Here is a 12,979-nt window from a genome sequence, read left to right as displayed (position 1 = left end):
CTCTTTGGGCCCTATGGACCCCCTAAACCAATAGCAGTCGTTTTTAGTGTCAGACTTTGCTGTTAGTTTACTCAGTTGAGCTCTGTATATATCAGAACATTTTATTTCACCTGGTGTGCCAGGGGACAGGGTTTGCATGTGAGGGACTTATTAATTGGTTCCATTGCAACAGGCAAGCTCAATCAAGCACCACTGAAGTAGACTACATATACAAAAGTATGTGGACACGCCTTCAAATTAGCAGATTTGGCTATTTCAGTCAAACCTGTTGCTGACAGTTGCAAAAAAAAAATGTATGATAAAAAATTTGAGCACACAGCCATGCAATCTCCATAGACAAACATTGACAGTAGAATGTCCTTACCGAAGAGCTCAGTGACTTTCAACATGGCACCGTCATAGGATGCCACCTTTCCAACAAGTTAGTTTGTCAAATTTCTGCCCTGCTAGAGCTGCCCTGGTCAACTGTAAGTGCTGTTATTGTGAAGTGGAAACGTCTTGGAGCAACAACGGCTCAGCCGTGAAGTGGTATGCCATACAAGCTCCCAGAACGGGACCACCGAGTGCTGAAGCGCATAGAACATAAAAATGGTCGGTCCTCGGCTGCAACATTCACTAGAGTTCCAAACTGCCTCCGGAAGCAATGTCAGCACAAGAGCTTCATGAAATGGGTTTCCATGGAAGAGCAGCCGCAGGCAAGCCTAAGATCGCCATGCGCATCGCCAAGAGTCGGCTGGAGTGGTGTAAAGCTCGCCGCCATTGGACTCTAAAGCAGTGGAAACGCGTTCCCTGGAGTGATCAATCACACTTCATCAGGCAGTCAGACAGGAGAACACTACATGGCCAAATGCATAGTGCCAACTGTAAAGTTTGGTGGATGAGGAATAATGGTCTGGGGATGTTTTTCATGGTTTGGGCTAGGACCCTTAATTCCAGTGGAGGGAAATCTTAACGCTACAGCATACAATTACTTTTGAGAAGATTCTGTGCTTCCAACTTTGTGGAAACAGTTTGGGGAAGGTCCTTTCCGGTTTCAGCATGACAATGCCCCCATGCACAAAGTGAGGTCCATACAAAAATGGTTTGTCGAGATCGGTGTGGAAGAACTTGACTGGCCGGCACAGAGCCCTGACCTCAACATCATTGAAACCTTTGGGATGAATTGGAACACGGACTGCAAGCCAGGCTTAATCACTCAAAATCAGTGCACAACCTTACTAATGCTCTTCTGGCTGAATGGAAGCAAGCCCCGCAGCAATATTCCAACATCTAGCGGAAAGCCTTCCCAGAAGAGTGAAGGCTGTTATAGCAGCAAAAGGGGGACCAACTCCATATTAATGCCCAGGATTTTGGAATGAGATGTCCGACGAGCACGTGGTCCACATCCTTTTGGTCATGTAGTGTATTTGAAATTATTTCAAATAAACTCAGCAAAAAAGAAACATCACTTTTTTAGGACCCTGTCTTTCAAAGATAATTCGTAAAAATTAAAATAACTTCACAGATCTTCATTGTAAAGGGTTTAAAATCTGTTTCCCATGCTTGTTCAATGAACCATAAACAATGAATGAACATGCACCTGTGGAACGGTCGTTCAGACACTAACAGCTTACAGACTATAGGCAATTAAGGTCACAGTTATGAAAATTTAGGACACTAGAGGCATTTCTACTGACTCTAAAAAATTTAAAAAAAGATGCCCAGGGTCCCTGTTCATCTGCGTGAACGTGCCTTAGGCATGCTGTAAGGAGGCATGCGGACTGCAGATGTGGCCAGGGCAATAAATTGCAAAGTCCGTACAGCGCTACAGGGAGTCAGGACGGACAGCTGATCGTCCTCACAGTGGCAGACCAAGTGTAACAACACCTGCACAGGATCGGTACATCCGAACATCACACCTGCGGGACAGGTACAGGATGGCAACAACAACTGCCCGAGTTATACATGGAAAGCACAATCCCTCCCTCAGTGCTCAGACTGTCCGCAATAGGCGAACCCACCGCCGTTGGACCAGACAGGACTGTCAAAAAGTGCTCTTCACTGACGAGTCACATTTTTGTCTCACCAGGGGTGATGGTCGGATTCGCGTCTATCGTCGAAGGAATGAGCGTTACACCGAGGCCTGTACTCTGGAGCGGGATTGATTTGGAGGTGGAGGGTCCGTCATGGTCTGGGGCAATGTGTCACAGCATCATCGGACTGAGCTTGTTGTCATTGCAGGCAATCTCAACGCTGTGCGTTACAGGGAAGGCATCCTCCTCCCTCATGTGGTACCCTTCCTGCAGGCTCATCCTGACATGACCCTCCAGCATGACAATGCCACCAGCCATACTGCTCGCTCTGTGCATGATTTCCTGCAAGGCAGGAATGTCAGTGTTCTGCCATGGCCAGCGAAGAGCCCGGATCTCAATTCCATTGAGCACGTCTAGGACCTGTTGGATCGGAGGGTGATCCAACATTCCCCCCAGAAATGTCCGGGAACTTGCAGGTGCCTTGGTGGAAGAGTGGTGTAACATCTCACAGCAAGAACTGGAAAATCTGGTTCACTCCATGAGTAGGAGATGCACTGCAGTACTTAATGCAGCTGGTGGCCACACCAGATACCGACTGTTACTTTTGATTTTGACCCCCCCCCTTTGTTCAGGGACACATTATTCCATTTCTGTTAGTGACATGTCTATGGAACTTGTTCAGTTTATGTCTCAGTTGTTGAATATTGTTATGTTCATACAAATATTTACACATATTAAGTTTCCTGAAAATAAATGCAGTTGACAGTGAGAGGATGTTTCTTTTTTTGCAGAGTTTATTAGTTGAACCCACATCTGGTATTTTGGCTTACATAGTAGGACTAACTATGCCGATGTCATTGCATGTGGTGATGGGGACCACAGGTTATAGTTGTGGTATATTTAAAGTACAGTAGTGGGAGTACATTATACCGCTGTGCAACCTCCTTCCCTGGTCCCCTACCTCACATTGAGGCTGTAGTTTCACTCATTTCTCTTTGACGACTCCCACTGGTCTCAAAAATATAAGGTTTAGACCATATTAAATAGCACTTATCAGATATTGCGTTGCTTCCCTCAAGATGGTTTTGAATCTGTTTTTAATGTATATGTCTTGTACACACAGGTGGTGTTTTAATATTTTTAAGGGAAATGCTCTGAGTCCATAAATAAATAATAATAATAAATTAAGAATATTATTATATTACTATTATTATCGCAGTGTCTTGTTCACATCTGCCCACCTGTCATTCTGATATTGTCCTCCATGGTAGGCTCTAACTGGTAGCATCAGTTGGGTGGCAGGTAGCCTAGTGATCAATGAGTTGAGCCAGCAACCGGAAGTTTGCCAGTTCAAATCCTGTGTCCATCGGGAAAAATCTGGCGGGACGTGAGCTGGCAACCAGAGGGTTTCTGGTATCAAATCCTAGATGCCATTGCCTGCCATTGTTTCATTGAGCAAGGCACTTAACCCCCCACAACAGCCCCCAGCAACTCTCAAAAAACCTGTATGTGTTTGTATGTGTGCCTTTCGGAAGGGTTGAATTACAAGTGGAAGTCAAATTACAGTTTGACCTTGAGTGCAATTGACCAATAAAGTGATCTTAAAATCAGTAGGTTTTTACAATGGCAAACCATTCTGAGATTTTGTTTGACCATGGCAAGAAAATGCCTGTGTAAATACCGCAATGGAGGTTCGATTGCTTTGAGCTTTCAGTCTTGACATCCAATTTTTCTTATACATTGGCCTCGAACTGCTTCTCCGTAGTAGTAGCAGCACACCAGATGAAGAGCACATTTCCCCGACAGTCTGACACACAAAGAGACATAATGGTATGAGCTTAGGAGGCACTAGGCAAGGGTGTCTTTTATTCCAATCCGTCTTTGAAGGCAGGGATCAAAGGGGCTGTGTCTACCAAGACAAACCCCCTTGTAAGACACCTCCGCTGGGGATTTTCCTACACAAGGCCCCCTGGCATCCCCTGGGACCCAGAACAAAGATGGTCTCCTGTTCATGTCCTGTATTCAAAGATGGTGACTGCCTTAGGCCCACTGAGGCAACCAGCTCTCCGGAGAGTTCTGCTATTCTGACCTGTGCTCAGAAGGCCTGGTGTGTTTGTACTATATAGCCAACTCCCATGGCATCAGATCTGGGACCAGGCTAGAGGTCATAGGTGATCTGAGAGTGAGAAAGATGAGTAACTGGACCGTACAGTACACACCCTATTCTAAGGCTGGGGCGGCAAGCAGTCGAAATTCTGGTGAGAGGAGGAGTCCCTCCCTTCTTACTCCCTCCTCATTCCAGGAATCCTCCATCTAGGATTTCTGGATTTTTCAACCCTCGTGAAGAATATTGATTGTATGACTCAAGACTAGCATTCAAGCATTGAAAAGCATTGCATAAGCTTGAAATGTATGCTACTTCATGGTAGTCTACATGAGCTGGGAGGGTATCGGTCCTACTTCCTCTTCTGTATAGATGCAGTTATCGTTGTCCAGATCAACACTCACAAAACAGTATCGTTACCATGGCATTAACTTGGCTACTGTCTCTAAATTGATGCATTTCTCTATGTGACAACACAGTGTGTGGCCAATGCCCAATATACACAGAAAGTCAAAACAGGTCCATAATAGTCGTAGACCAGTGATGTGTTATAAAGGGCGTTATGAATGACACTGCAACACTCACATGACTGGTATATGAGTGCCTTGTGTATACCGTAGGGCTGGGTGATACAGTATGGCCGAAATATCATAGTTTTTTAAACTTATGGGCGATTCATGATATACAGTACCTTCGGAAAGTATTCAGACCCCTTGACATTTTATACGTTTTGTTAGGTTACTGCCTTATTCTAAAATGGATTAAATTGTTTTCCCCTGTCATCAATCTACACACAATAATGACAAAGCAACAAAAAAAAACTTTAAAAAAAGACCCTTTACTCAGTACTTTTGAAGCACCTTTGGCAGCGATTACAGCCTTGAGTCTTTTGGGTAGGACGCTTACAGGCTTCGCATACCTGTATTTTGGGAGTTTCTCCCATTCTTCTCTGCAGATTCTCAAGCTCTGTCAGGTTGGATGGGGACCGTAGCTGCACGGGTTCAAGTCCAGGCTCTGGCTGGGCCACTCAAGGACATTCAGAGACTTGTCCCGAAGCCTCTCCTGCAGTGTCTTGGCTGTGTGCTTAGGGTCGTTGTCCTGTTGGAAGGTGAACCTTTGCCCTAATCTGAGGTCCTGAACGCTCTGGAGCAGGTTTTCTTCAAGGATCTCTGTACATTGCCCCGTTAATCTTTGCCTCGATCTTGAGTGTCTCCCAGTCCCTGCAGCTGAAAAACATCCCCACAGCATGATGCTGCCACCATGCTTCACCAAAGGGATGGTGCCAAGTTTCCTCCAGACGTGACGCTTGGCATTCAATCTTGGTTTCATCAGACCTGAGAATCTTGTTTCTCATGGTCTTAGAGTCTTTAGGTGCCTTTTTGGCAAACTCCAAGCAGGCTCTCATGTGCCTTTTACTGAGGAGTGGCTCATGTCTGGCCACTCTACCATAAAGGCTGGTGGTGGAGTGCTGCAGTGATGGTTGTCCTTCTGGAAGGTTCTCCCATCTCCACAGAGAAACTCTAGAGCTCTGTCAGAATGACCATCGGAAACTTGGTCACCTCCCTGACCAAGGCCCTTCTCCCCTGATTGCTCCGTTTTGCCAGGCAACCAGCTCTAGGAAGAGTCTTGGTGGTTCCAAACTTCTTCCATTTAAGAATGGAGGCCACTGTGTTCTTGGGAACCTTCAATGCTGCAGAAATGTTTTGGTACCCTTCCCTAGATCTGTGCCTCGACACAATCCTGTCTCGGAGCGCAACGGACAATTCCTTTGACCTCATGGCTTGGTTTTTGGCCTGTGTCCAATCAATTGAATTTACTGTTTTTGCTTTGTCATTATGGGGCATTGTGTGTAGCTTGCTGTGGAAATTGTTTTATACAATCCATTTCAGAATAAGGCTGTAACGTAACGAAATGTAGAAAAAGGCAAGGGTTCTGAATACTTCCCGAAGGCAATGTATATCTCGATTAAAAAAAAGTGTTCTATATATTAGCTTTGTTGTACAACTAAAAGTCAAATACACTGCATTTAAAACAGTCGTCAATAATCAAATGAATTCAGGGCTTGTGAAAATATACCTAGGCTTAATATAAGCCTTCCACAACCACAAGACCCACTAATAATTTAATTATACTGAACAAAAATATAAAAACAACATGCAACAATTTCAATGATTTTACTGAATTACAGTACATATAAGGATATCAGTCAATTGAAATTACTGAATAAGGCCCTACTCTACGGACTTCACATGACTGGGCAGGGGCGTAGCCATGGGTGGGCCTGGGAGGGCATAGACATACCCACTTGGAAGCCAGGCCCACCCACTGCCTGGTTACACGTGGTCTACGGTTGTGAGGCCTGTTGGACAGAATGCCAAATTCTCTAAAACAACGTTTTATTGAACATTCCATTTTCTGGCAACAGCTCTGGTGAACATCCTGCAGTCAGCATGCCAATTGCACGCTCCCTCAAAACTCGAGACATCTGTGGCATTGGGTTGTGTGACAAACTGCACATTTTAGAGTGGCCTTTTATTGTCCCTGATTATAAACTGGGTGGTTCGAGCCCTGAATACTGATTGGCTGACAGCCATGGTACATCAGACCGTATACCATATGGGTATGACAAAACATTTATTTTTACTGCTCTAATTACATTGGTGACCATGCGTTGCGTTGTGCCTAAGAACAGCCCTTAGCCATGGTATATTGGCCACATAACACACCGGCTCAGACATTATTGCTTAATTAAATCATGATGTTTAATCAGCTTCTTGATATTCCACACCTGTCAGGTAGATGGATTATCTTGGCAAAGGAGAAATGCTCACTAACATGGATGTAAACAAATTTGTGCACAAAATTTGAAATATGCTTCTTGAGCGTATGGAAAATGTCTGGGATATTTCAGCTCATGGGACCAACACTTTACATGTTGCATTTATATTTATGTTCAGTATATTTTATCAAAATAGTTTAAGCTGCTTTTTTGAACCAAGCATAATGCACATTCTCGAACAGCCCAATTACTAACTTCTTGTGGAAGGCATTATAGGAAATTAACACAGGTCTCAAACAATCTCTCAAGCACAAGCCCACGTGATACGAGTAGCCAACTAATATTTATATTTCTAGTTTAGCCAACTTTGATCCATTTGATAGCTAACAAGGCAGAACAGGTGAATGGTTATGAACACACCCTTCTGTCCGTCTCAAGGTGTTTAAAAGGATGCTAGCCTGTACACTTTGTTCAGATGTTGAAATCAAGTTGCCTACCTTATTTCTCAGAATGAGAACGAGTTGCCAATTCCATATATAATTGTGTTTCTAAAACACAGACTAGACAGCTAGTATAACAGGTACGTGGTACCGCAAAGCCGTGCGCAACAAAGTCAGCATTCATTTTCCAAAATCAAAGTTGTTTGATACTCCCGTTTTAGTAGTGTCTGCTCTGCATGTAATCTGAGGAGTTGAGACGTAAACATTCGTTAAAAAGCTTAACTTCTCCTCTAATACAGTAAAATAATGACAATGTGTTTGGGTCTCCATATGACCGATTCTGTTCGACCAAACCTCAAATGCAAATAGTGAACTGAAACCATTTGTCAGAGGGGAACAAGTGATCTCTCATCTTTGTTGCTGTGAGTGGTGGGGGTAGGGGCTCGGCATGTGTGTGTAAACAGAGAAGATGTGTGTGTGTAAACAGAGAGGAAAATGCAAATTGAGAGATTTCTCTCTCGCCAAAATCTGTCCAAAAATATGCCCAATGCGTTTCTATGGGCTTATTTTGGCCCTACAATTGTCACCTGCCTTTCCGCCTTTGGGACAACCACTCCCATTGTTAGGGCATCGGCATCTCGTCATTATATACCGATCTATACTCATTAATGTGTGTAGGAGGAAAGGTGCGTAATTTGCTTATCATGCTGCACGTACTTAGGCCTGCCATTCTGCCCAGCTGTGAACCATGGAAAAGCGAAAGGGAACAGGCGAAAATGCTTATCACAGTGATTGCAGCGGAGTGATGACTCTGGCATTTCCTCATTAGCGGAATGGGAGCTATGTTGGCTGTGGTCGACAAACTCATTTTAACAGCCGGCGGATTTTTTCTTTTTTCTTTTAAGGCCAAGGCAATATCACACAGTGTGAATACAAATCAAATCACTGCAACTCCCCAAACAGTCTGTCAGCAGGCAGCATGGGAGTGAATCTCTCCGGAGGAGAAGTCAATATGGCAGTTTTTTTTACCGTTACATAACAACTAATGCTGTTTCGTGTTAACTGCATAAACAGCTCTGTTGGGGACATGTTACGAATATGATTTCATGGAAAATGCTTCCCTAGAGTTAATTTGATTAATAAAAGTTAGTTTGCTTAATGCATTTCTGCATCTGTGCAAATGTGTGGCTTCTCTGCAGTCTGCACAGCCCTGGTATAGAGTAGAGGCCATGGCAGACATTTGTTTCAACCTTGGGCACAGCGAGGGTGACTCACCTGATTGTGGGTGGCAGTAGCTGGAGTGATTATTGCACTGGCATGGCTGGCAACCCGTGCTGCTGAACCGGAAGAAACCTGGGTGGCAATCGTCACACTTGTCACCGTATACGCCTGTCTTACACACGCACATCCCAGAGCTGTGGAAAGAACAGAAAGCTGGTGACACTTCAGTCAGGACCCCTGGGTTCTCATAATGCCTGCTTAAAATATACACTACAATGGTGTAGCCAAATTGAGAATGTCACAGTTACAGACACACACTTAAGCACATTACTCACATTTAATGAGAACACTGGTTGAATTCCTGAAGTAACAGTGAGTCCGGGGTCCCATATAGAAGGACTGAAGCTCAGTTCTGGTGACTTTTTAAACAGACATTCTACTCAAAATGTATGAAAATAAAATTATGCTAACACTTAAAACATAATGATCACCTCCAGAAATGAGCCCAAAAACATATGGGTAAAAATTATTTTAACTTCTTGATGCACCCATCCCATTAGCAGGATCATTTTCGTCAACATCCGCTGAATTGCAGAGCACCAAATTAAAATTAAATTACTAAAAATATTTAATTTTCATGAAATTACAAGTGCAATATAGCAAAACACAGTTTAGCTTGTTGTTAATCCACCTGGCGTGTCAGATTTCAACAAAGCTATTCGGCAAAAGCATACCAAGCGTTTATATAAGGATATCTCTCTCAGCAGACAAAACATTACAAACAGCTAGCAGCCAAGTAGATTGGTCACAAAAGTAAGAAAAGCAATAAAATTAATTGCTTACCTTTGATGATCTTCAGATGTTTGTACTCACGAGACTCCCAGATACACAATAAATGTTCCTTTTGTTCCATAAAGATTATTTTTATATCCAAAATACCTCCATTTGGTTGGCGCGTTATGTTCAGAAATCCAGAGGCTCGAGCGGTCACGACCGGGCAGTCGAAAATTCCAAATAGTATCCATAAAGTTAGAAACATGTCAAACGTTTTTTATAATCAATCCTCAGGTTGTTTTTACAATATATAATTGATAATATTTCAACCGGACGATAGCTTCTTCAATAGGAGAGAGAGAGAAAATGTCTGCTCCACTCTGTTGGCGCATGCAAAACGCTGCTGGCACCCAGCCATCCAATGACGCGATGTGATCTTTCTCTTTGGTTCCTACCCTGTCACAATAACTCCTCCCTGGCATTTTCATTCGTTGTCATGTCAAAGACTGTATTCAAAGTGCCCACTATTAAATTAATTATATAATTATAATAATTATTATATTTTTATGATTCCAACAGTTCACCTAAGTGTCAAATCGCAACTGCAACATTTGGTTAAAAATAAGGCCTAGACTGTTTGCCCCATATCTTGCAGCCCTACATCGCAGTGTGGAAATTACCATAAATGAGCACAGGAAATGCAGAAATGTATTTTTTTAAATTGGGTTGAACAGTATAAAGAATGGAGAAAGACCCATTGAAAATCACTTAGAATGTATGTATGTATGTACAGTTGAAGATGGAAGTTTACATACACTTAGGTTGGAGTCATTAAAACTCATTTTTCAACCACTCCACAAATTTATTGTTAAAAAACTATAGTTTGGCAAGTCAGTTAGGACATCTACTTTGTGCATGACTCAAGTCATTTTTACAACAACTGTTTACAGACAGATTATTTCACTTATAATTCACTGTATCACAATTCCAGTGGGTCAGAAGTTTACATACACTAAGTTGACTGTGCCTTTAAACAGCTTGGAAGATTTCAGAAAATGTCATGGCTTAAGAAGCTTCTGACTGACTGAAATGATGTCAATTGGCCTATTGGAGGTGTACCTGTGGATGTATTTCAAGGCCTGCCTTCAAACTCACTTCCTCTTTACTTGACATAACGGGAAAATCAAAAGAAATCAAGAAGACCTCAGAAAAAAATGTGTAGACCTCCAGAAGTCTGGTTCATCCTTGGGAGCAATTTCCAAATGCCTAAAGGTACCACGTTCATCTGTACAAACAGTAGTACGCAAGTATAAACACCATGTGACCACACAGCCGTCATACTGCTCAGGAAGGAGACGCTTTCTGTCTCCTAGAGATGAACGTACTTTGGTGCGAAAAGTGCAAATCAATCACAGAACAACAGCAAAGGACCTTGTGAAGATACTGGAGGAAACGGGTACAAAAGTATTTATAACCACAGTAAAACAAGCTTACATCGACATAACCTGAAAGGCCGCTCAGCAAGGAAGAAGCCACTGCTCCAAAACTGCCATAAAAAAGACAGACTACGGTTGGCAATTGCACATGGGGACAAAGATCGTATTCTTTGGAGAAATGTCCTCTGGTCTGATGAAACAAAAAATAGAACTGCTTGGCCATAATGACCATCGTTATGTTTGCTTGCAAGCAGAAGAACACCATCCTAACCGTGAAGCACGAGGGTGGCAGCATCATGTTGTGGGGGTGCTTTGCTGCAGGAGGGACTGGTGCACTTCACAAAATACATGGCATCATGAGGGGGGGAAATTATGTGGATATATTGAAGCAACATCTCAAGACATCAGTCAAGAAGTTAAAGCTTGGACGCAAATGGGTCTTCCAAATGGACAATGACCCCAAGCCTACTTCCAAAGTTGTGGAAAAATGGCTTAAGGACAACAAAGTCAAGGTATTGGAGTGGCCATCAGAAAGCCCTGACCTCAATCCTATAGAAGATTTGTGGGCAGATCTGAAAAAACTTGTGCGAGCAAGGAGGCCTTACATACCTGACTCAGTTACACCAGCTCTGTCAGGAGGAACGGGCCAAAATTTACCCAACTTATTGTGGGAAGCTCGTAGAAGGCTAGCCGAAACATTTGACCCAAGTTAAACAATTTAAAGGCAATGCTACAAAATACTAATTGAGTGCTTGTAAACTTCTGACCCACTGGGAATGTCATGAAAGAAATAAAAGCTGAAATAAATCATTTTCTCTACTATTATTCTGACATTTCACATTCTTAAAATAAAGTGGTGATCCTAGCTGACCTAAGAGAGGGAATTTTTACTTGGATTAAATGTCAGGAACTGTGAAAAATTGAGTTTAAATGTATTTGGCTAAGGTGTATGTAAACTTCTGACTTCAACTGTATGTGGTGTCACCCTAGGTTCACGTACTACTCATAAAACAAATGTAGAACTTTTATTATTCAAGAAGATAAAATACCATCAAACCGTCATTTAAAAAAAATCCCCTTCATCTGAACAGTCATGCATGTCAGTTCAGTGCACACAGCTTAACAGACAAAATCAAATAGTTGATCATATATTTCGTAGATTAGACATGCTTCTGTCTAATAGGCTATGTCATCTCCAAACCATAGCCTATAAAGATGTGATATAACAGCACTGTAGAGATAATAGCTTTTAACAAGCATTTTGGTCTGATTACCCTACCACACTATAGCAAAGGGGCAGAGAAGTGATGCATTTTTTCCTATACTACACTACATTACACTACATGACCAAAGGTAAGTGGACACCTGCTCGTCAAGGATCTCATTCCAAAATCATGGACATTAATATAGAGTTGGTCCCTGCTTTGCTACTATAACAGCCTCCACTCTTCCTGGGAAGGCTTTCCACTAGGTGTTAGAATATTGCTGCAGGGTTCCATGCTTCCATTCAGCCACAAGAGCATTAGTGAGGTCGGGCACTGATGTAGGGTGATTAGGTCTGGCTCGCAGTCAGCGCTCCAATTCATCCCAAAGGTGTTCGATGTGGTTGTGGTCAGGGCTCTGTGCAGGCCAGTCAAGTTCTTCCACACCGATCTCAACAAACCATTTCAGAATTGGTTCTTAACTGACTTGCCTAGTTAAATAAAAGGTTAAATTAAAAATCTGAAAAAAAAAATACAAATAAAATTGTGCACAGGGGCATTGTCATGCTGAAACAGGAAAGGACCTTCCCCAAACTCTTGCCACAAGGTTGGAAGCACAGAATCGTCTATTCAAACTCTTGCCCTTCACTGGAACTAAGGAGCCTAGCCTGAACCATGAAAACAACCTCAGACCATTATTCCTCCTCCCACCAAACTTTACAGTTGGCACTATGCATTGGGGCAGGTTCTTAAATCTGCTTGGGGTGAAAGGAAAGCTCCAGATATGCATACATGTCTGGTAATATAACATAGGAGTGACGTATGCTACTACATGCATGTGCTAGTAATGACATTATACAGATCAAAATAAAGGAAGACGACCCAGAAACGGTAAGTGGTTGCGTAATCAAGGTCATGCCATTTGTTCATTAAAGGATCATCTTCAGGCCTCATTACACATTACTGAAAAAGCCCTCTTCACCGCAAGCAAAAGGCACAAAGAGGTTTAAG

At 42.8% G+C, this 12,979-nt stretch overlaps 1 protein-coding gene across 4 annotated transcripts in view; it reads right to left on the bottom strand.

Annotated features, from left to right (window-relative positions):
- Positions 1–12,979, bottom strand: part of si:dkey-220k22.1 (multiple epidermal growth factor-like domains protein 9) — an 83,779-nt gene that overhangs the window by 16,225 nt on the left and 54,575 nt on the right. For 3 of the 4 annotated variants that reach the window (XM_024381633.2, XM_024381634.2, XM_024381635.2), the window contains one exon: positions 8,611–8,750. In XM_024381633.2, coding sequence (XP_024237401.1) covers positions 8,611–8,750 — 140 coding nt within the window. Of the gene's footprint in view, positions 1–8,610; positions 8,751–8,891; positions 9,101–12,979 lie in introns of those variants that run through there. The other variant, XM_024381636.2, reaches the window with a different exon arrangement.

This window comes from Oncorhynchus tshawytscha, linkage group LG20 (assembly GCF_018296145.1).
Source record: "Oncorhynchus tshawytscha isolate Ot180627B linkage group LG20, Otsh_v2.0, whole genome shotgun sequence".
NCBI lineage: Eukaryota > Metazoa > Chordata > Actinopteri > Salmoniformes > Salmonidae > Oncorhynchus > Oncorhynchus tshawytscha.
Note: the sequence above shows the minus strand (reverse complement) of the source record. Positions and strands in the feature narration are given on the sequence as shown.